The sequence below is a fragment of the Trematomus bernacchii genome, unplaced genomic scaffold (assembly GCF_902827165.1).
Source record: "Trematomus bernacchii unplaced genomic scaffold, fTreBer1.1, whole genome shotgun sequence".
Taxonomy (NCBI): domain Eukaryota; kingdom Metazoa; phylum Chordata; class Actinopteri; order Perciformes; family Nototheniidae; genus Trematomus; species Trematomus bernacchii.
Window position 1 is genome coordinate 3,707,270 of NW_022987313.1, and position 24,833 is coordinate 3,732,102.

A 24,833-nucleotide genomic window follows, 5' to 3' on the forward strand; every position below is an offset into this window, starting at 1 on the left:
TAGACAAGTAAACACACTGGGACTAAATACATGTTTACCTTAGATCTCTACTTGGCGACTCCTAGGTGTCTCAAAAAAAAGCGAGAGCTAGGAGAATACTAACATTCTTCAATAGCACAATTATTTAAATGGCAAACCATATATCAGAGGATAAAAAAAGTTTTTTTCTAAGCCAATAGGAGGCAACATTGCACCGAAATCAAAATGGGCCAGAGAGAAGAAGAAGAGAGATATCGTCATGTTCGCGCAGCTTCTACGTGCGCGTTCACGATGGAATCCTGTGATCTATGCGTCAGCTGTCATGCTATACGCACGCATACTACAGTTCTGTCTCTATGCAAGGTTTGTTTGGACAACGAATGAATCAGAAATACCACAGAGACGGGAACACACTCTCAAAGTACGGTGACTGCACTATTCCGCCTATCAAGTTGGACTAAAACGACCCGTTGACAGGAAAGTGGTTTCATAGGGGATTATTTTAGTTACGAGGAGGAGAAAAAGAGTGTACAGGTTTTCCGGTTGCAACGTTGCAGGCATGCTAATAAGCTAGCATCGGAGTTCTAAAACCGGCTTCATTAGCTTAGCTTGCTAATTTAGCAGGCTAAAGCTTCGGGGCATTCAAGGAAATGCGTCGAGAGCTTGTCTGGAGGTCTTTGGTTTTGTTTAGAAATGTAATTTTAACACTGTCCAGTATGACATATTGCGATAGCTGTTGTCAAGTAAAAGTGAGAGCTTCGTTGGTGTGAAGTGGCAGACTGGGGGGTAGTTTGGTTGCTCAGGTAGTTATGAGCAGTTTTAACATTACAACCAAAACATCCGCTTTTAGCTCCGACGGTAAGGGCTTGCCGGGCAGCGTCGACCCCACCAACAACAACAAGGAGTGGGATTTGGGGAACGATGTGTTCTCGTACTGTCATGCAATGAGTCCCATGGGCGACACGATGCAGGCGGGGATGTCTTCAGTGCAGTCGGGACTGGACGGACTCCTGCACGCCAGGCACCACGGCTCCCAGGACCGGTTGTTGTTGGACCTGAGCTCCCCGACAGCCTTCCTCGACACCAGCTCTCTGGACTACAGCGACAACGATGGGAGCCACGTGGGTCCGTTGTTCGAGAGGAGGAAGAGGTCGCGGTCCAACAGCTCCAGACACCGCTTCAACGAGGTGGTCACGGAGCTCGGTCCCGAGGAGGTGCGCTGGTTTTACAAGGAGGACAAGAAAACGTGGAAGCCCTTTGTCGGGCATGACTCGCTTAACATTGAGTTAAGGTATCGGAAGTACTGTGAACTGAACCCCGTTGCTGCATGCTCCCAGGGCAGCGGTGGGGAGGAAGAGTGCGGGAATGACGGTGTGGAGAGCAGGGGACTGAACGGTGCGGTACCGGGGGAGACGAGGACCAGCAGTGTGCACTTAGGCCGGGTGTCCCTGGACACATCCACCGTGTCCTCTGAGGAGAGGGACCCTGTCAGCAATGAATTCAACGTCTGTGTCCGGGGAGGGCTCTATGAGGTGGATGTTAAGGAGAGGGAATGCAATCCAGTTTATTGGAAGCGTGAGTATCATAACAAATCATCCCTGATACAACTGTAAAATCATATTTTTGCATCAGTCCCACAATGTAGTATTTTCTGGTGGCAGGTCTCAAACGCATCACTGATTGCATCTCTATAGGCACTAATTCATGTCGTGTTCCTATACCTCATATATACTTTATATATTCTGCAGGATACTGGCTGACAACTTGAAGATTAACGACTCACATCCACTCATAAGTCTGGTGCTTATCAGAGACACATTGCAGCATCCATTGCTGCTCCTTTTAAAAGACACAAACTAGCATTTCATCATCCATTGATTTTAGTTACTGAGTCCTGCATTGTTGTGCAGTTCTCTTTTCACTGTGCTCAGTAATTACTAAGCCCTGTTGGGACATTTGAGCAACTCAGGAAGTCAGTCTATTGGGCTCAGCTGATCTATGCTAACTAATTCATGGGTATTTCCAGGAAAAGGCAGGGAACAAATGAAGGCGGTTACTGTAAAGCCTCGGCAAAACTGACCCCAATGAAAGGGTTCATGGGTAGCTGGTTCTTTTTATAGGTTTACTCCAAGTGACATTTAGAGAATCAGTTATTTTTGCTCAATGTTCATGCTGTGGATGTAAGTCCTTTTGTAGTTATCTCAGATCCTCGCTGTGCGTTTTCAGCTTGTCCTGGCCAGACACCACTGCAAACAGTGTCATGTTAACATTAAAGCCCCCCGTGCACTACATGTGAGATGGATGTAAGAGGGGATTATTTAAGAAGTGATCAAAAGCTTATGAGTTAGGTTAAGAGACCACAGGTCATGTAATCAGACGTTGAGAAAATGGGAAGTTGATCTAATGTAATCCAAGAAATAAAACCTCCAGAAAAAGAACTAAGACTTTTGCAATAGTTTTATGTTCCATCAAGGTCACTTATCACTAAATGGAAGCCTCAAGTTATGTGAGGCGTGAAGTCTTATCTTATCTAACCAGACATGAACCACGTTAACATACAAGTGAAAACGTATACTGATAAAGGCTCTCTACTGTGAGCCTCAGTATGTATTTTTTTTAGTCAGTAAATTTGAGTATGCTCACTTGTTTTTAAATTTGTCCACATTAGCAGTCTATCTCTGTACAGATATGCTCCTTTCTATTGCTAAGAAGCCTACATTCAGAACTTTGTTTACAGTCTTATTCACCCCCAGAGTATCCGTTAATAATGTCACTGTAGACAGTAATCAAAACTGGCCTCGCTCCACAAGCCACTGAGACTTGGCCCTCCTGGATTTCGCCAGACTTGTTGAGTTAAATGGAAATCAGTTTACGTCATCTAAAACACACACTGTCATGCACACAGTTACTTAAAAGAGACTATGGTTAGGTATTTTAAACCAGTGTTGTTTACATTTCCCGCTTACTCTATTGCAGTTGTCCTTCTCCCTGCCTTTGTAGACGCATTGCTGCACACAGGTTACACCACACCTTTAGATTAGCACCTGTGATTTATAGTGTGAAACCTTTGGCAGGAGGTGTCATTCACACACGGCGCCATAAAAAGCAAAACAAAATGTTAAATTATGTACATTTGAATGTTCCAAAAGATTTGTTTACAGATATGCTGGCTCCCAAATGTCTATCCCTTTTTCTTTTGTGTCTAAATCCACGCTATTTTTACTGTCCTACAGAGCAAGATCATATTCCAGTCATGAGAGGTCAGTGGTTTATTGATGGCACCTGGTTACCGTTGGAGGAAGAGGAAAGTGATCTCATGGAACACGAGCACCTGAACCATTTCCGCGGGCAACAAATGCAGGACACCTTCGAGACGGATTTGGTGGTCAGGACCGTCGACAGCAAAGACGGTGAGCGAACGGGAGGGTGTATAGTAGAAGAATAATGATAATGTTGTATGATTTAAGGAATATGTGGGAGAGGCCCCTACATCTAAAAAGCTTCTTTTCTTTTGCACTGAATCATCCTTTCTGGTAATGAAAGTCTGAATGAAATACAGCTGAGAGCTAGATTTGAGAGAGAATGCTGTAGAGAGTCAGCATGTGGTTTGGGAGTAGCAACATAAGGTCAAAACACATTATTGCTCACTCACCAGTACTCTGCTGCTGCATTCACCAACCCTGCAGTATTTTGTATTCCAGGCAGGCAGGCAGTATCTCATAAAAAAAACCTATGTCGAGCTTAGTTGAGGACAGTGAATTCATGTAATGCTATCTTAAGCCTATTTTTATTAATACATTTGATTAAAAAGTCATCCTTTTTACCAATAAAACCAGCATAAAAGCATTGCGAGTCATGCATAGTGAATGATGTGACAGGCCTGCTGTGTTATCGTCTCACAGTCGGGAGAACTGAATGGAGCAGGTGCTTCCATTGAAGGGAGTGTAGGTTTAGTCATGTCATCCTCCCAATGCAAATCAGGTGCAGCTCGAACTTTCAGCCACGTCTCTCCTCCCTGACTGAGGAGTGCTTTAGCTGCGAGAGGCAATAAGAAAGAGGTTCTTTGATTCAGCAGTCTCCTTACGGCAGCCAGATCTACAGGACCCTCACTGGTGATTAATGCGGGGGTGTGTGAATGTGGCCGATAAATAGAGAGAAGCAGACAGAGAAAAACTGCAGCCACTATTAAAGGGAGAGTGAAAATGTTAAATGTGCATCATTAAAACTATGTGAGAGACATCACAAATGTAATCTGGGACATTTATGCTAATCCTTTACCCTCAACTAATTAATAGCAGTTAATCATCAAATGACCCCTTATTTCCTGTAACCTTGCTTATATTTGAATAACAACTGCATAATGACTCTGTGAAATTGCAATTAATCATGCAAAACCTCAGTAATTTATTCTTGGCTTTTTTGTTTCTTACCCACTGCACTGCACTGGAGCTGGCCTGTCGAGATATTGTCACTCTCCCCTACTCAGAATAAATTTAGGGCTATAAATAAAGATATCAACTGAGCAGAAGAAAGTGACTTCAATAGGTCGCCAGCCGTGTTGCACAGTCACTCTTCGTGTCATGTGCTCGTAGCAACTGGCACAATCCTGAGCTGAATCACAGACGTTTTTTAATCAGAACTAGAAGGTCACTCCTAGTCCACAACTATTCGTACAAACAGATCTGTATGAGGAAACCGGCATATCAGATTATCTGCCAGGTGTGTGAAATATAAAGGAAGGGCACACTCGTCATTGCACAACACACAGATCATATGACCTTAGCTTATCTAGTGGGTGATCTACTGCAAGGGTGAACGAGGCAGTACAACTATAATCACCTTTTAATATAGTGTAGAAATAACTACACACCGTTATAGAATTAATGTTGTTAAACTCAATGCTGGCTGTTTTCCTACATGTTATATAATTTCACAGTGAGCATCTGTTTGAAACCCCCCTGCTGCCTTTGTTGGCAGATTGTTTTCCACTCCTATATTTAGCCGAGTGTGAAAGCAAAGTGAGTGATAGATCCAGTTAATTCACCTGTTTGGGTCAATATTACATGGAGCCTTTACAGTAGAGTCTTCCATCTAGAAACTAATAATCTCAAGCACTTGGAGTCGTAAGCGGGCTACCTTGAACTGCAGTGCAATTGATAAATGGACCATAAAGTCAGAGAGCGGACATAACTGCAGCACATACATTCCCCCGGCTATATCTCGCCTCCCTGTCTCCACTCTCTCTTCCCTTCTTTGGTCTCTTTGTGTCTGAGTAGCTAGCTGAGACTAAAGGTTAGTAAAGCAGAAGAGATATGGTAGACATACCAGCGTGCGATGCTGGCATAACATCATAATGTGGGCAGGGCTACTGCTAGGTACAAACAGTGCTTGAATGTCCTGACCCCACATTATATACATGTACTTTTCCCCTGCTTCATGGGTAAAGGAGGGAGACAGAGACAGAGACAGAGACAGAGACAGAGACAGAGACAGAGACAGAGACAGAGACAGAGACAGAGACAGAGACAGAGACAGAGACAGAGACAGAGACAGAGACAGAGACAGAGACAGAGACAGAGACAGAGACAGAGACAGAGACAGAGACAGAGACAGAGACAGAGACAGAGACAGAGACAGAGACAGAGACAGAGACAGAGACAGAGACAGAGACAGAGACAGAGACAGAGACAGAGACAGAGACAGAGACAGAGACAGAGACAGAGACAGAGACAGAGACGTTTGAGTGCAGAGAGAAGCGGACAGTTGACTGAAAATGGCCACAAGGGTATTACAGTTGATGGATTCTTTTAATGTTCGATTTCCATTAGCTAACTTTGATAACCATCTTTTCAATGTTATTTTACAAACCTTATTTAGCTAAATGTTATTTGTTTTTGCCAGAGAACTGAATATAAACCGAATGACGATAAAGAAACATATTGAATTAGAACAGGATGCCATCCATTAGCTTGAAGCTTCTCCATCTTTTGTGTATATGGGTGCAGAGGAAGAGTTATCTATTGTGGAAACTACAGGGTGTGTCCCAGTCTGTCGGACCTCTCAGACGTCAAAGGGCTGAGCACAGGGTCATCTGTCAGCATAATGCTTCTGCTATGTTTAAGGAAGGAACAGCCCACACGTCCATTGTGTACACGACATATCAGCTACTGTAGCACACGCCACAAGATTGCTGACAGACACATGCTGAACATATTTGGAACTTGCTCATGTAATAACAAGCACCTGGACATTATAAAATGTTTTATCTATTTACTTATTATTGGAAGTCGGGTTAGATTTGGTCTTCATTTGTGCTTAAATATGTTTGTAATCATCAGTTGGCATTTATCTACAGTGCCTTTACCCAAAAGGAATATAGTGTGGTATAAATCTAAAGGACAAACACTTCAAACTACCACAGAATTCAAATGTTCTTATTGCATCCATATGAGGATTCCACATATAGTAGATATTCCTGTCTTTAGGAAACACCTTATTATTGATGGATCCATCAGTGCTGTAATGCCCACATGGACTTCACTGATCGCTTTTACAGCAAACTAGCTTCCTGTGCACTCAGCAGGTCTCTCCTCCTCCTCAGCCTTTCACCTCTGTAAAGGGAGACACTGCTGACATTTGCAAGTCTAATGTCTGTGTTATCACGGGAGGACCGATTTAGTCAGATGTGACTTTCGTAGACATGCTGATTTGATTAACAAATGCAGAGAAGGTCTTTTTTTAAATGTCAGATCACGAAATCTGATTACAAGCAATTCAGGGATTGAATGAACACAGAGCAGCAGTATCATCCACTCTTACAGATCTATTTGTATGTATGTTGTCAGTATGAATTCAACATCAATTCCTTAAAAATGCAACATATTCAATATTAACATACTATTTGTTGTCCTAAGTGGAAAACTTAGGCCCAGGCTCCACGGGAACGCATACGGCAAAACGCATAGGATTAACGCAAACGCCAAAAAACTTCCGCCCACACGCAATATACACCGGATTGTGTCAAGCTTCACGAGACAGCTCCGTTTACATCCAAACGCTGGAAAAGCTGCAGTACATATGCCGAGCCTGTACGTGGCGCTGTAACTTCCTCCACCAAAGCAGCAACTTCCTCCACAAAAGCAGCGAAGAAGAATGGTTGTCATGGCTGCACTTCTGTTTATTCTCCGCGGTGGGGGCCGAGGGAACCGGGCAGAGTTTTTCGCCGGTCAACGTGTGTTAAAGTTTAAATCTTCCGGACAAAATTATAAAAGTGCCGGTCAAAGGTCTTCTTTGTTATTTATTGAGCTTTAAAACAAATGAATAACGACGATATATAATAATAAAATACACAGAGCCTGTCTCTTTTTCCTCTCTTCTCACAGCGTCAGTGTCTGTCTCATGCAGCAGCTGATCCAGTAATGATGACTCGACAGTAAAATAAACATATTTATAACTAGTTTAGGTAGTTTGAGAGGTAATTAAAATAGCTAAGGGTGATGATCTGACTTGAAGTGTGTGTTTTGCTCCCGCTGCATCACAGCGGCAGGAGCTGCGTGTCTCCGTCCTGTCAGATTAGACTTCACTCGCGTTTATGTCCATATCGAGATAAAGATAAATAATCTGAATTCAGTGTGCAGTGTACTTTTGCGGGGGTGACCAGCAGAGGCGGGGAGAGGCGGGGCTATTGCGTCGTCATTATCAGAAACGGATGACCGTATAGGCGACCACACGGCCCCGTTGGACCCCCCAGAGCGCTCCGTTCCCAGATCTATCCACCTTTGGACCCGTTGTCGTTTGCAGGGTCCGTTTCTACCGTTCCGTTACGGCGTCGTGTAGCTTAAAGGGCTATACGCAAGAGAAATATGCGGATTCAACCCGTTTTCGTTCCCGTGGAGCCTAGGCCTTAGTACTTCCAGGGGCTGTCTGGAACATTTAATGATTTGTTTATTTTTTGTGTTTCCCTACTTTGCAAAACAATTCTTGAAATGTTATCTAATTTGTGGTCATTGTGCAGTTAATATACAATATAGTTGTTTTAGTCATGTTTTGTTTACATAAAGAACTTCCACATACTATGTTTGAAAAAGTTTTCCATTAAACTGCCTTTTTTTAGTCAAGTAGCTGTGTCATACACTACACAAAAGTATTTGTAACCTTAATGACATGTCGATGACAGTGAAGGCAGCAGGTAGTCTGTATTGAGTGTAAAACAGATGCTACCTCAGTCATCTTGGCCATTATGTCAAACAGCGCTGCTACCACTATTACTAAGGCTCAATGTCAAGGGCCTTAAGGTGCTAACCTGATAGCAGCGCTCCTTGATAGATTGGCCTGAGTGATGACAGCTGTAGCCTGTGACTGACACCAGGGTAACGGCCATTATTCACTCTCTTTTGGTTGTTAGTTCTCTCCCACCTGCCCCCTTTCTACCTCCCTTTTCTGTTCAAATGGAGTGGATATCAGACGAGTGCTAAAACTACATGTCACAAGCGCAAACGCTGCCAAGGTACTGTAACATGCCAAGTTATTTTAATTTTTTTTTACCTCTGCTGTGTTAGATCTGCTATCTTGTTTCCTCTCTCCTAGTCAATCCTAGGACCTAGTTTCTCATTTATGTTGTGGTTCAGACCTGTTTAATCACATTGTTAGAACTAGACCTAGGCTCAGTTATAAATGGTTGTTTTAAAATGGACTTTGGCTGCTCTCACAGTTCTCCATTGCAGCCTTAACTGGGCCTAGTTGCTAGAACTTCTCCCTGTGTGCTGTGACCCAACATTTGGTAGCACTGCTGTTGCTGCTTTTTGAGGAGCCCTTTGTATCTGTCCCTCATCCCATTGCTTTGATAGTAAGTAGGCAGCATGGTTCACTCAACTACTAGGGCAAGTCCCCTTAAACCAGTGGATGTTAAATACATGATCTGGTCCTCAAAAAGCCACCCTTTTTTATCTCTCCAGCCCCTCTCCCCATTCTCTCATCACTTTCCTACTCTCATCCCTTCTGGCAGTGAAACTGTCATTAATGAACCACCAGCTCTCACTCTGAGAGCGATGGACAAAGCTCTCTGTTGAGAGCCAAACACAAGTGATGAGCTGAACAGTGGAGCCATTGTGGCTCTTTACTATAGACCCTCTTAGAGGTCCATCACTGTCCTAGTTCTGGGTGTATTGACCCTCATAAAAATGCTTAACAGGGGTTTGAGGGTCTGACTCCTCATTTTGTAGTAATTCTAAGTGACCATTGACCTGCGATTTGACAACATAACACCTCCTAGGATGAGAGGTTATTAAAGCACTGCAGTAAGTAAATGTTTTACTAACATTAAATACATATTCTTTAACAATAAATGGTCTTATCCATCTATACAAGAGGTGGTAAAATCTCATTGGGTGAAAGTAGCTAGAAGAAAAGTTGCAACTGATATATTCCCACGATGTCCCAGTCCAGCATCATAGCATATGATTAGTAGAACAGTGTGCTTCCTGCAGATTTCACAAACTCTCCCTAACAAAATGTCCCTGTTTCTCTTTTATTTCAACACTTTACCCAGTTCCTCACATTCTCTGGCCCTCAATTCTTCCGTTTGAACCTCCCCCCCCATCCTGTGTCCCTCAGTAACTCCCCTCAGCAGCGTTGGAGAACTCCCTCAATGAACCCTTTTAACCTTTCTTGGTTGACCGCCAGTTTCTCTGAACACTTTGATCCCCTGCCTTTCCATTCCTTTCGCAATACATAGCCTTTCCTTGTAAAACAGGATGTAACGTTGTACAACCCCAAAGTAAATGTTTTGAATTGATAAAGTCACTTAGCTGGAGAAGGTTACTATACAGTAATTTATATTATATAGACTAATACCTCCTGTTTTACAGTGGACTCAGCTGCCAATACTGCTTAACAGTCTGGAGTGGCTTGACCCACCCTAACCGTGTGTAGGTCTCATGACAACTGCCCCCGTCCTTTTTCTATGTTGACCTAGCTTATGAGTCCATGAGGTAAATAAAGGGAAGAAAGCCACTCTAAATTGTTTGGGATGAAGCCAAGCCAAATGGTGAAACGTTCTCTATACTGCTGCTGTCATAGAGTGGTTTAGCTATCTTCTGTGTGGGGAGTGCAGGTTAAGCCTATGTTTGCTTTGCTGTTGAGTGATTTTATTTGACAATTTGCAAAGATAAATGGAAACGTGTGACAGAGGAAACTGTATTTCTCGCCTCTGGTTCCTTAGGACATGAGCTTTATAGTTGTATCTGGCTAGGAGAAGCAATTACCTATCTTTTTGTTATTATAAATGTCATAGCGCCCTTTACTCCAACACTTCTGTTGCTTGTGGTAAACTCCTTTTTTAGTCCTTTCTTGTCCTTCTCCCTTAGAGGCAGCCATTCCTTTTAACACCGTTTGTCCTCAGAGTAAACAACTAAGGTGCAATAACTGTTTGGCCTTGTATTACCCACCAGTCATGCTTGTCCAATGAAGAAATTAGCCTTCCAGGCTACTGAGGCCTAGCTTTACTCCATCATGAGACTCGCAAACACATAGGCTCTGTTTATATACAGTGTATCTTGTTGCTTGTCACATGATCATATTTAATCATTCCTGGGCAAGGAATTATGAATAAATATGGAATATGAATGGATGATTGAGAAAGAAAACACTATGGAAAGGCTACTCAGATCTGAAACATGGCCAAGTCATTCTTTTGGTCATTTTCTTACTTGAATGGTAAAAGACATCCAGTTAGTTTTCAGTGTGCTTCTTGAAACGTCATATCATTATAACTTGTGGGACTATACTGTTAAAAGTGTGTTAGTACTTTACCACTTCCTTAAGGGTTTCAATCCTCAGATTGACTTCTGTACAAAGAGCCATGACTGTGCACTGGACCTACGCCAAACTCTTCCACCAATTCAATCCAGATGAACTTGACTGCGCAGGACATTTAAAGGACATGCTGCAGAGACATAAATAACTCTCAAGTCAACCAGTTTCATTTATCGCTCTGAGCTTCTCTAGCAAATGGTGTCTCCTTCCTAGCCATACCTCTGCTCTTACTTGCACGTGTCACTGCATTACAGTTTGAGGCATCAACATGGAGAGGAATTCAAATCAACTGAAATTAAATTTGATATTTCATCAAAAATATATCATATATCTTCAGTCTAATGACGTTAAAGCAGGACAGTCAAGCAAGAGCTGTAGTATGCAGTCATGGTGTGTGGTAGTTTGATGTGTTTTTCTTTCCTGCAGATCAATGCTCCAGCCTGCATTTGATTGAGCTGTGTGATTAGATCAATCCTAGACTTCTGCTTGTTGTAACTGCATTTTAGAAAATCGCAACTTGGGGGAAATTCTTACAATGTCTTCGATCTCTGTCCCTTGAAATCTGTAATCACAGTCCTTTGTATCGGTGAACCTTTTTTCCTGCACCCTTCTGCCCTGATTTTGCCTACGCTTTTGCTACATTTACCACACCATAAACCAATATGTTTTTCTCTGTCCATTCATTCACTCACTCGTCTCTCACTGCCCCTCCCCCTACAGCCATCCACAGCCTGCAGCTGAGTCGGACACATGTGGATTGGCACAGCGTGGATGAGGTTTACCTCTACAGCGATGCCACTACTTCCAAAATTGCACGCACCGTCACCCAGAAACTGGGCTTCTCAAAAGGTCTGTATTGTACACACTCTTTATATTTCCATATAATAATGTATAGAAACGATTCCCTATCTGTCCATACTTGTATTTTTACTTAATTGATTTGAACCCCCTTGTTAATGAACAGCAATATTTATACATATGACCTAAAAAATATAGATGATGCAACCTGAAATAGTACATTATATAATACAAAATGACGGAGTATTAAAGAAAAAGATATTGGACCAAATTCCTGCCATACTTTTGGAAATATAAACTGTGTATTTGTCTTTCTATAATTTTGACAAAGGCTGTGTTCCAAATCAAATACTTCGTTTTTTAAATTTAGAATATACTTATAGCTGCATTCACACTGTGCTGCCATTTTCTATTATTCAACAGCTGGGTACAGTTCAGTCTCTTAAGTGGATTAGCCCAGAAAATCTCGCAGTGTCCATCTGCTAATCCCAGGGGCTCGGTTTGATCAAATGGCCAAAGTGTCACTGAAAAGAGGGCAACTGCTGTTTGACCCCTTATCCGCTGTTTGATCTGGTTGCACGAATTTAATCTGATCTACAGTTCTCTCAGCTCCTGATGGCAGATAATGAAAGCAGGAGTTCTGGCTCTGGTCATGTCAATCTCCTCTGACACTCAAATGCTCAGTAATGGCAAATCTCCTTAGTGCTATCTCGACAGCAGAAAATTCCATTGGCTTTGCTGCACCGCACATGACTGGAGTACACTATAGGATTTAACTGAGAACACACACTCTACGCGCTTTACACACGCTGGCACAGAGTGTTGGGCCTCTGTCACAGCAGACTTTGTGTCTCACCTACTGGCCTCCCTGGGCTCAGGAAGCACGTTACTTAAATAACATCACCGAGATATTTATAGCCTCTGTACACAGTTGCGTGGGAATGTTTGTGTTTAGCAATAGTGGTGCAGGGATGACGTATTTAGCCGGAAGTAAACTGCGCATGGGTTCCCTCGACAACAAAGCAATGAGATTTCTCCATAGGATTTTGGAAAATAGCTCGAAATAAGGTCTGTGGAAAACAAACCTGTTTGATAAATGCACGTTTTGTTCAGCTGGATAATATCCACATGTCTACCCTACTTTTATAATTTTCTAATCATAAATCTAACTGCCAGAAGCAAAATGCCATCGTTATGCTATAAAGGAACTACTGCCGAGGACAGCAGAGTCGCACGACTTCGACGTCACGCCAACTTAAGATCCATATTCAAAAATACAGATTCAAAATTGTACAAGTTGAAGCGTTTGTTTTAACAGTTTGCAGGACCCTAACCCAGGTACTTGCTTTCAAGCAGAACAGGGGAAAACAAACTTAGCGGGAGTGTTTACGTGTTCGGCGTAATGACGTACAACGGCCTCGACAACTTCTGTAGTCCTATTCAGCCACTTGTTAACAACCATCGTTTTTCAGACACGTCAACTCTTCAAATATCACCAGTGGGGTCACTGCTGATGTATTTAATGTCGTAGAACAAAACGTGATCCGTCTCTTCAATGTGTGTCAACCACAGACCTTATTTCCAGCTATTTTCCAAAATCCTATGGAGAAATCCCATTGACTCTGAGACGAGGGAACCGGTAGTGGTAAAATGCTAACTCACTTCCGGGTTTTAAGACTCGTCACTGCACCTCTCTGTACAGAACAGAAAATACTGTAGAAATGTTTTGCTTTTCCCAAGTGTACTAAAATCAAAAGCAATCAATAATAGTCCGTCTCTGTCCTCCTCCAGCCTCCAGCAGCGGCACGCGGCTGCATCGGGGCTGGGTTGAGGAGGCGTCACCTGAGGACAGACCCCCCCAGACTACACACATTGTCTTTGTGGTTCATGGGATTGGACAGAAGATGGACCAGGGACGCATTATTAAAAACACTGGGATGTGAGTGATTAAAAACATAATTCTATTACATTTTTTCTTATGTACATGTTGATTAATGTCAGATTCTCAAACTGTAGCCAAATGTATTTGCACACAAATCAAATCCAGTTAAAAAAAAAACGTCTCTCGGTTGATGTTTGTATTGCGGTAGAGTTTGTTTGCTGTTCCCTTTGTCTGTCCCTTAAACTTCTCTTACTGTCATCGATTAACACATCTCACTTCTTCTTTCTGCATCTCTGTGCGTGATAAATTGTGCTATTTATGTTCTTGGCCTCCTGATGAAGCATTGTTAGCATCTTGTGTTTCTATTAACTGATGAAGAACCGGTCTGGCAGGTTCACGTGATATCAGATCCCTTTTTTTGACTAGCACCATTGTTACATTTTCAACATATTTTTGTATAGATTGCACAACAGAAAAATGTGTGCACTGCTCATGAGATGTTAAAAGCTGTTTAAGCATTTGAATAAAAGTGGCATAACTACTGCAACTAGACTAAATTATATGGGAGAGGCCATACTAGGGTTACATGCAATTTTCGGCTTACAGAATATATTATGATATATATTATATTATAACTGTTACATACCACCGCCACCACCATAGGTTCTCCAAAAGTCTTAACAATTTACATATCACAATAAAACGAGAACATTGATTCAGTGTTAACCTACATGTTTACATTTATCACTGCACATCAATAATAACAATTTCTCCACTCTACTGATAAATGTTGGTTAAAAAAATTACCAAAAATATGTGCTATAGTTAGGGGGCCAGAGGGGGGTCCGGGCTTAATATAACAGGGGCAATGACCCCCTCCTTGGAACCGTTGTCTGCTTTGTTAATCCATGGCCACCCTTAGTGGGAGTTATTTCAAGCATTTCCTTTTGATAACACTGCAGCAGCAGCAGCTTGTGTTATTGGTCCCCCCACTCTTTTCATCTGTTTCACCCCCTTTGTCTTTAGCTGCTGTCCTCGAACTTTGTACCTAGTATTCCAAGAGTGCCTTTGGAACTGTGGCCAAGAAAGCACAATGCATCGGAACTGGAGAAAATACAAAGGAGTAGGGAAAGATTTTAGACAATGCATGTCATGAGGCTCTGCAGCAAGATACAGAAGCAGCCAACACAACAATAGAGACATATCTCATGGGAAACATAATGTTTGTTCACATCTTAATTTTGTGCAAAAATCTAAATAAATTGTATGTATAATCCGGGGACTAAATGATATTAAAATAATGTTCATGCTTAGGGCATCATATATTCAATTTCTTTCCATGTTATTGGTGTTCTGGGAAAATATGGATATCCTACAACCTTTGCTCTTTGAACCAAAATGATCAGCATGGCCTGATACCGCTAGATAATCCAGAAAACCAGCCGACAGGGTTCTTTCCTCTTTCAAATGCCTAATGTTTAAATGAGGAATTCTGTAGACAGTAGATATTTGCGTAGAGGCCACTGTGTGGAAGTTACAATAATGACTTCAGCCTCAGGAGACCTGATGGAGGAAATGATTGCTGTGTTTTTCCTTTTTAAGTGTCTTCTGCAGCTCATTAGCGTATAGGCTCTTGATCAGTTTTGAAAAGCTCACTTAAGCTAGCTACAACCCTGTGTCTTTGTGTGATGAACTGTACAAGGACACATCCCTGACCCTGAATAGCACCGCTGTTTTGACCCTAAACTATGAGCATTACAGGCAGTAGTACAGAATGTGTTGACTAGAGCAATGTGTGTCTCTGTGTCGCTAAGTTACGCTGGGCCTCTGGCTGAAGCTTAGGCCAGCTAAGCAGGTAAGTAGACCAAGTCAAGCTGCAGAGCACTCTAAGCTTCATTCCCAGCTCCCTGTGGATTACAGCATACACACTTTCCTCAGCCAAGAGGAAAGATCAACCCGACATGTCTAGCCAGTTCTTTTTTATTTTTCAACCTAAATTAATTTCAGCTCTGTGCCTCTCTGAGTGTCATTGGTAGCAGTGAATTTAAGGTATTATTATGTTCTAAAACTATATTTTTCAAATCTATTTTGGATTAAAACGACTATGTCAAATCTCACTGTCCAATCTAAAAGCTCGGGAGTCATTGTGGGTGCAGCTCGGTAATGCAGTGCTGTGCTTTTAAGATCCTCTGCAGACTTTCCTGTCAAAACCTGCATTAGGTGCTCCATTCACAGAGCAGTCACGTAATAGCCTCTCTCAGACTCCATTAACCCATGTAAACAACTTACCTCACCCTGTTTCTCCATCTCTGTGTATTTAGAGTTTCCTAACGCTGCCCCATATAGGACTAGGAGCATTGCAGCCATTGTTTGTGTGTGCTGCATCAGGGAGAAGCAAAATGAGCCTCATTCTTCACCGGCCGACATTCATTAGAGTCGAGAACAAGTGCAAACACAGACTCCATCTTCAGTCTGTAGCAGGGCCAGATATACATTGCTGCTACCGTGACAATCTGATAATCACTTTTTTCAAGCAATCTACTGCTTTTTTGTATTTTGAATGTTTTGGCATAACACTCCACACAATCCCAAATGCACTCTTAAGGAATACAGATTTCAGTGTGCGATGTCCTCATGTGCCCTATGGTCTTTGTTGTAATGTCTCTATTCAGGCTGAGGGAGGGGGTGAGGAAGATGGAGGAGAAGCACTTTTCAGACCAGAATGACGAGCATGTGGAGTTCTTGCCTGTCGAGTGGCGCTCTAAACTGGCACTGGATGGAGGTTTGTGTGTGTTTTTGAAACTCTGCATGCCTGTATGCATACGTTTGTGTATTCTGGTAGATGTATGCTGGTAGTGTGAGCAGTTTAACTGTGTTTTTGTTAACTCTTGATGTATTTTACTGGTACATTTGTTGTATCCTAATGAGAAAGGGTTATGAAGCACAGCTGTACTCATCCCTTAATGGGCTCAGTATTTTTTCTAAGTGTTTTGACAGCAGGACGCATTCACCTTTACCGCTATAACCATTGTCCCTGTATGTTGCATAATTTACTTAATGGGTATGAAGGAGGGTGCTGAGATCAGATGACATAAGCACTTACCTGAATAAATAAAAATGTTTTTTTTTAAAATTGTATTGTGTACGTACTCCAGATACACTCAGTAGCCACTTAATTGATTGAATGTAGTCCAGTAAAACACAAGCTAAAACCTCTAACAAACATATACTATAGTTGACTTAAGGCAGAATTGATGTATGAGCTGATGTATACGATTGCATTAGAGTGCATGAATTCAGGCTCCATTGTGTTGCATTAAAGCCAATATAATGGTTCTTTTCTGTAGATACGGTAGACTCGATCACGCCAGACAAAGTGAGAGGACTGAGAGACCTTCTCAACAGCAGTGCCATGGACATCATGTACTACAACAGCCCCCTTTACCGGGATGAGGTGAGAGTCGCACGCATCCAGAAACCGTAAATCACAAGTCTCTTTGACCTAGTGTTTCTACTCAAAACTTCTCTCCTCCATGTTTCTCCAGATTACAAAGGGCCTAACACAGGAGCTAAACAGACTGTACACTCTTTTCTGCTCCCGGAACCCTGAGTTTGAGGAGCGGGGGGGGGAAAGTGTCCATTGTGTCGCACTCCCTCGGCTGCGTCATCACCTACGACATCATGACGGGTTGGGATCCTGTGCGCTTCTGTCAGCAGGAGCATCACGGCGTGGAGGAGGAGCTGGACCTGCGCTGGATCTCCTACGAGGAGAAGCATGTTGTGGAGCAGCTACGGCTCACCAGGAACAGGTACAGCTTGATAATGTAGATAATTGCATGGGTCGTGGATCTGTTACCTTAACACCAAGAACAATAGAATATAACACAGTAGACACACAGACACACTGGTGATTTAATTGAAAGATTATGATGTATTGATTGTATGATTATAAGAGACGCCATACTTGCGTAAAGTCAGTATGTTTCGGAAATCTGAGTATGTGTTTAAAGACTTAGAGCAGCGGTTCCCAAACTGTGGGCCGCGGCCTGAACGCATTGCAAGTGGGCCGCCAAATAATTTGCAAAACATTCTGATATGTGTGGAAACATTTCATTATTAAGATCTTTTTTTTTATTTGAACCTCCTTTCCTTTCTCTTTCTTGGTCCTCCTTAGCAACGGTCCTTACAGTTATTGACAGCGGTCTGTTCTTCTGGATTAACAACGTGTCACATGTTCTAAATGGACCAATCAGAACTTTATTTAGCCTCCGTATTGTTTATGGTTGAATGTGGGGTGCAAAAACACTTTTGATTCTTAAGCGGGCCATGAGTTGAAAAAGGTTGGGAACCGCTGCCTTAGAGAACATTACAGGTTTTATATATATACTCTTACACAAAGTACACATTCACATTTGGCACTGGACATTTGGACCATCAATGGTTACATGTCATCCTTCTGTGTAAGTGTACTAAATGCTGCTCATATGTGGTCAAGTTGGTGAAGATATTTGCATGTTTTGGCACATTTGTGTCTTTTTATTTGCATCGTTTTTGAAAGTGCGGCGCAATTCTCAGAATAGAAGATTTTTTGGCCGTGCTACGGCGTTTGCACCTGTTAAATTTAACTTCAGCTCCCTAATTACGAGCGAACAACACAAGCTGTTCATCTCTTTCAAACCATTCTTTACTCCAAATTCAATATCCAATCTAGCATTTGTCTTTTACAGTAGTGTGCTGCTCATCAAATCTCCTTTTTCAGTGGCGTGTTGTTGTTTCTTGTTGTTGTTCGTGCAGCAGCAGGGTATTGTGACAACTCGTGATCAAATGGAAGGGAAGAGGCTTTTAATATATCTGCTCTGCACCACCATCGCCCTGTGTGTGCAATATCAGTTAGTGCGCACCATTACCTCAGTGAAACGAGAAGCCTCTGGGAAATAATGTTGTCGATCTCAGTGCTACTGAGATTGCTTTTTGGGAGAATCAGTATGTGTGTGCCAGGGTAGCTCGAGGTGATAATAATGCACAAATGGATCTAAAGAGTGTATTGAGAGTGATTTCAAGCTAGAGTGACAGAAATATGTCTTGTTTATGTTCTGGTTTATGACAATGTGTCACTTTTCTGCTTCCAACAGGTTACAAGAGCTGGAAAATCAACTCCTCACACTGGAGGCATCAAAACCCCCAGCACGCCCTTCCCTCAAATTTAATGTAAAATATTCATTTATTATTTGTACGCTTTAAAAACATGATTGCTATTACAGACTAATAATAATAATAATAATAGGGGTTTCAGCATTTTTGTATTGATTTGTATAGACTCCACAACTAATGTTATTATTTGTAAAACCTTTTGAATGCATGCTATTTAAGACAAACCTAAAATCATATCAGCAGCATTGAACAATTGCTATTTGTGTAAATACCAGAGACTTCCTTTTTTACATTTATTATTTATTCTACTATTTCAACACTTTAGAGACAGTTTATACATCTAAAAAACAAACAAAATTAGTAGAAGCGGGAGAGCAGAAAGCATAGCTTATACAGAAGTAGCCCTCCCGTTAGTCATTCTGTTGCAGGATAAAGTAAATAAAAGATAATTCTGTAATTAAATACTCGCACAGATAAACATAATTCTATATATACATATATACACATATACATACATACCTTCATTACATTGATATCATCTCACCTTTTGTCTCTCAGGTGGAGAACTTCTTCTGCATGGGCTCTCCTCTGGCGGTGTTCTTGGCTCTGAGGGGGATCCGCCCTGGGACCAGCTGCCACCAGGACCACATCCTGCCCACCTCCATCTGCAGCCGGCTCTTCAACGTCTTCCATCCCACAGACCCTGTGGTCAGTTTCCATGGATTCCCCAACCTAATACACACACTCTCTCTCTCTCTCTCAACAAACCCTGATTAAGAGAGAGAGAGAGAGCGTCTGTATATGACATGGAGTCAATATTTCCTTTTCTTCATTATTTTTGACTCCACCCACTCACATTTATGGCGTGATTTAAGTATTAGTTTAGTTTAGTTTATTTGTTTATAGTGTCGTGGACAGTCCCCATTGATCAACTGTCACAAAAAACAGTAAATGGGGCAGCTTTAGCCAACATTGCTAATTTCCAGCTGTTGTCCCCGGCCAGATGATAATGGACACCCTTAAAATCACAATACATCAACAGCATTAGTTATAAAGAAAGGATGAAAGACAACGCACGGGACTGTGAAGACTGGGTGATGAATCCTTAATTTAGATGATAAAAAAGGAAAGACTAGGACAGCACTTAATAGCCAGGATGCACGTTGCAGAACGGTGTTTTGCCCATAAGGTCCCTGTGGCAATATTAAAAAGTCAAATTAGAGTATGTCCTTATTACTTTTTTGTGACTCATAACTAATATTTGCTGTGTTTTTTTGATTGGTTTGCAAGGTCGGTTTTACTCTACTCACAACACTAAAACCAACATTTTACAACTTGAAATAGTTACGGCGTTTCTCTGTACTTCAAGCTAACTGAAGTTGTGTTTCTCTGTTCAGGCCTACAGACTGGAGCCTCTCATCCTAAAACATTTCAGCAACGTTTCACCTGTTCAGATACACTGGTAAGAGCTTTAGTCATGTATCTTATATCACTCTGTTATTCCTTGTCTAACACAGGATGTTTCCAGTATGTATCTTCTGAGTTTTTGTATTTTCTTTTTTAGGTGCAGTGCCATTAGTCCCACACACTATGATGGGATCAGACCTACCTACTTGAATCCAGTGAAAGACCCGGCGTCTGACACTGAGAGCCTCCCCAGCCCGAGCACCTCACCTGTTCTCGCCCGCAGACACTACGGAGAGTCCATCACCAACCTGGGCAAGGCCAGCATACTGGGTGAGACACTTCCCTCACTTCAAATTCTGCTCTAAAATGAGTTCTGATCACTTAAATTAAACCCTAAAAGGAGCATTTGTATATCAGGTACTCATTACCTTGAATTCTTGAAACCACATTCCTCCACTTTGAACAAACAATCCAAAAACAGAAAGGTCTTGATGTATTGAAGTAAATATAAGCCACGTTTTAAGAATAGCAAAACTATATCAAAACATCTGTTTACAAACGTTCACACAACCTGTGCAATATAATCCAAGGCTGGTGTGCTCACTACTTCCCAAAAACATGAATTTACTCAAAAAAAAAACATCACATTTTAAGTTTTCATCAGGAATTGAAAAGTAAATAAATAATACGCAAATAGTAATTTTGGTGGGTGAAGTATTATTTTAAAACAACCTTATGTAAAGGAAAACAGTTGTTAATATAATTAAGTTTGTTATCTAGATGATGAATGCCATATACTAAGCCAGAAGAGATGTACAATGGTTGAATAAGACTACAATAAAACCATATTCAACTACTTAAATGTCTGAGGAGAGACAACCAGGAGCAAACAGTCTGGGTGGAGAATAAAGCACAAACCATTTTTCTACAACTGGAATTAATAAATAATTTGAGTTCACATTTAAATCCAGAGAAAAGTTGAGCAATTTAAATACAACATTTGAGGTTGACTACTTGTGTAATACTTAAGTAATGTGAAAGGCTCAATGACTACATCAACAGTGCCATCTTGTGGGGAGATTGAGAATGTCTTAATAGACAAGGATTACTCTACTTCAAAATAAATTGAATTAAAATTAAAAGGAAGTAAGACCTCACTACTATTATTTTCGTCTCGATCTAAACCACATTCCAACATGCATCTCTCTTTTTGTTTCTCTCTTTCTTCCATACATAACATAGGTGCGGCGAGCATAGGGAAGGGCATCGGAGGAATCCTCTTCTCACGTTTCTCCCGCTCCAACAGCCAGCCCTCGGTGTCTCTGGGACTGGAGGGGGGGGCCAACACTGAGGAAGAGGAGCAGAAGAGAACAGAAAGCCATTCAGCATACGGCCTCTCCACCTTGATCAGGCCCACCTCCCCCATTACTGACACATCATGTTAGTTCACAAACACACATAACATTTGTGTCTGGGTTGGGAAGGTTTAAATCCGTCCTAAAGTCTCTGTTTTTGTCTTTCAGTGGAGCTGGAGCGGCGCATCGACTTTGAGCTCCGGGAGGGTCTGGTGGAGAGTCGCTATTGGTCAGCGGTGACCTCACACACAGGTTACTGGTGCTCACATGACATAGCACTCTTCATGCTGACCTTCATATACAAGCAGAAGATGGCCCCCCCTGACCCAGCGGAAGATAATCTGGAGCCAGACTGAGACAGCATCTTTTTTACAACACACGCACACATTATCGGTGTCTTATAACTCTGCAGGGGGTGTGTCACCTTCTCAACAAGGCATACAAATAAACCTCATTCTTTTATTTTTCATGCACACAAACTGCTCAATACACTAATTGTTCCTCTATCTCCGTCTGATCCAGCTCTTTAACACATTGGAGTCATTGCTGACGAACAGACTCTACTCCACAATGTGCATTTTTGTCTCGTTTTGCGTAGTTTGTACACATTTGCGCACCCTAAGGGTGACCATGTTGGACTAGGAACCCCTAAGGAGGTGCACCCTTTGCCAGTATGACCACGAGTTACATTAAACATGGAATAAGAGTCTAAGGAGTTTGTTTTACACAGAGGAAGAGAGTTCTTTCTTTTCTCACATCTTTAACCTTAAACAGCTGCAGTCTGTTGATAAAGTGTCCATATGTTTCCTGTCAATCAAAGCTTGAGTCCCGCCTCTGTCCGTCCCGCACTCATTCTCCAGCCTTGTCAGACTTGCCTGACCCTCGGTCCCTTTGTGTTCTCCGTCTGTCCCTTTTTACACCAAGACAAATATAATTTTCACATTTTTCTTTGTTTTATCTTTGAAATAAACCTTTAGCTTCCTTCATCTCAAAAACGAAATGCCTTTCAAAATTAGCCAAATAATACTACTCGTGTAGAACAATATCGTTGAATTTTTCCTAACTTACCCTTAGGACACTATCCCTTTAAGAATGTTTTGAAAATATTAAGAAAGACATAACAATCATTATATATTGAAATGTTCCTTTATCTGATATCTTTATGTTTTGCTTATTTTAAAAAATGTTGACTTTTGAAATAGATATACACCAAAAAAATATAAACAAAGCGCCACTTTTTATAAAATCACACAAATAATAATTATCTTGTATGTTTTGTTTTCTGCAACAGTTGGAGTACTAGGGACAACATGTCACTTAACACAACAGATACAGCTGAACCTCGTGCAGGACATCAGTAGATCCATTTGCTGCACATATGGAGGTTTACAACCAATTGAGGCTTGTTTCATGGCATGAGTATCCACGCTCTTAAACAATGTATCATTATTTTCTTAAACTGAGTGTATTTTTCAAAATATCTCAATACAAAAGTCCAAAAACTCTTACAGCCATTCAAACCAATGCGTCTCTATGAATAAGTTATGAAGAGAAAAGTCAGAGGTATATCTTTATATTTAAATCCAGTGGCACTAGATGTATTTTTTCGTAAAAAATAAATATTTTTCCTAGTCATTTACAGGCTCTCATCAAAATAGAATTCAAACTTAAGGCCAAATAACATTACGTGTCTAGTGTGTTAGCCGCTTGGCGTTAGCAACTGTAAGGCATACTCAATGAAAACTGGCCTAGAGTAAAAATAACTTGTATTTTAGCTCAAGGCTTTTGTGATGAATTACAAACAAAAGTTAATTTTGCCTTTTTCTTGGCCAATCTACACATTACTCTTGATCAATGGATTTGTCAGTTTGTCCTTTTATTTGTGTGAAAGAAGGATTTATTTAGCCTAACATTTTTTGTCATTCACTAACTGACGATACAAAATGTAAGTCAAGAAAATATAAAATGTGGACGACTGGAAACTTTTGGTTTTCTAAAAAGGACTTTTGCTAATTATCGTGACTCTTGCCTTAGGTTTGTCAGAGCAGCTTTGAAAAAAATGTCCCCATTAATGTTGGATCTGTCGAATGTGGTCCTTTGAAAAACACGCCCAATGATGATCATGCCGAAGTTCAAAAACATACTTACTTTGCATGGTGTCATGTTAATAGTTATTGGATGCTGGAAAAAGAAGACAGTGCCAACACACATCTAAGAAACTGCATTGCATTATTTAATAAGTAGAACACAACTCATGATTGTTAATGGTCTTGTAATTAAATAATTTATAAGACATTTTCAATGGATGATGAAATGGAATAACACTCAGATTGGAATTAGTGGTATGTGACAGACTTGATTATTGTCTCTCAAATGTTTAATTTGCTATGGTGCAAGCTGCTGATTTACTGTTCCACACAATCAAGGGCTGACTGGCATTGAATGGCATTTTATTTGTTGGTTTTTAATGTCTGTTATTTATGCAAAGGCCTACTGACTGAAACCAGGCTGCCTCTTGTGACCAGATCAGTGACAGAAGTAGTATGGAAGTAGAGACAAATAAGGGAGAGCGAGATGAAAGTGTTTCAATATTTAATGAATTGCACAGAAATTATGTAGAAAAACAACCTGTCGTTGATGTTTATTTTTTCCTCGGCATGTGTTACATTGCAGCAGTGGTTGCAGAAAGCGATGTTAACATGTTACTCTGACAATAGGCTTCGATCACCTTGGAGATCTTAGACAGGTAACAAAAAAACAAGGACATTTCTATTGTTGCCTCTGTATCTGTAGGTCAGATTGTGGACTGGCCATCGTAAAAATTACGACAATGTTCCTGTCAGTGTTTCAAAGATGTTTGTGAACTTTGCACATTCTAGCAATTTCTGAATCAAGCACAGATTTTCAACTTTGTTCACACTGCTTGCAAAAAGAAAAAGCATCCAAGCATTAGGAAAAAAGCTATTTTTGAGCTACATTGACAATATGAGCATTTAATGCACAGCATTTTGAATGTTCACAGCATTTGATTTTCTTGTTAAAGGCACCAAGCATCAGGGAAATGTCTACCGTTACATGTTTTGTCAATTCAACACTGCTGTTGACACCTGTTTGAAGCCATTATTAAGTACAAAAATGAAGAGTGTCACAGATGTGTTGTCTTTAAAATGTTCCGAGATAAAGAATAAAGGGCCTGCACCATATGTAAACAGTCAGTGGGAGTGAAAGAGAAAAAAACACATTGAAATGTCTTGTTGGTAATCTGACTGAAATGTTTTACATGTGTGTCAGGTACCACTGTCGCTCTAACTTTGAACGGATGTCCTGAAAGTGTTTTTGTCTTTCCTTAGAGCTGTGCAATAACCCATGCCTGTAATGGATTCTAACTGCCATCCAAAGCACTGTATTTATTTCCTTTTATTAAAGCATTCCTTTTTTGGATACAAAGA

At 41.2% G+C, this 24,833-nt stretch overlaps 1 protein-coding gene across 1 annotated transcript; it reads left to right on the top strand.

The window, feature by feature from the left end:
• Positions 1-283: 283 nt before the first annotated feature.
• Positions 284-24,833, top strand: ddhd1a (DDHD domain containing 1a). Its single transcript, XM_034126129.1, is given in 15 exon segments — positions 284-1,554; positions 3,213-3,389; positions 8,384-8,485; positions 11,512-11,640; positions 13,381-13,528; positions 16,144-16,253; positions 16,819-16,925; positions 17,017-17,094; positions 17,096-17,280; positions 18,604-18,679; positions 19,181-19,330; positions 20,020-20,084; positions 20,187-20,359; positions 21,272-21,469; positions 21,553-24,833. Coding segments are annotated over 15 exon segments (2,652 nt in total). The 5' UTR covers positions 284-788; the 3' UTR covers positions 21,741-24,833.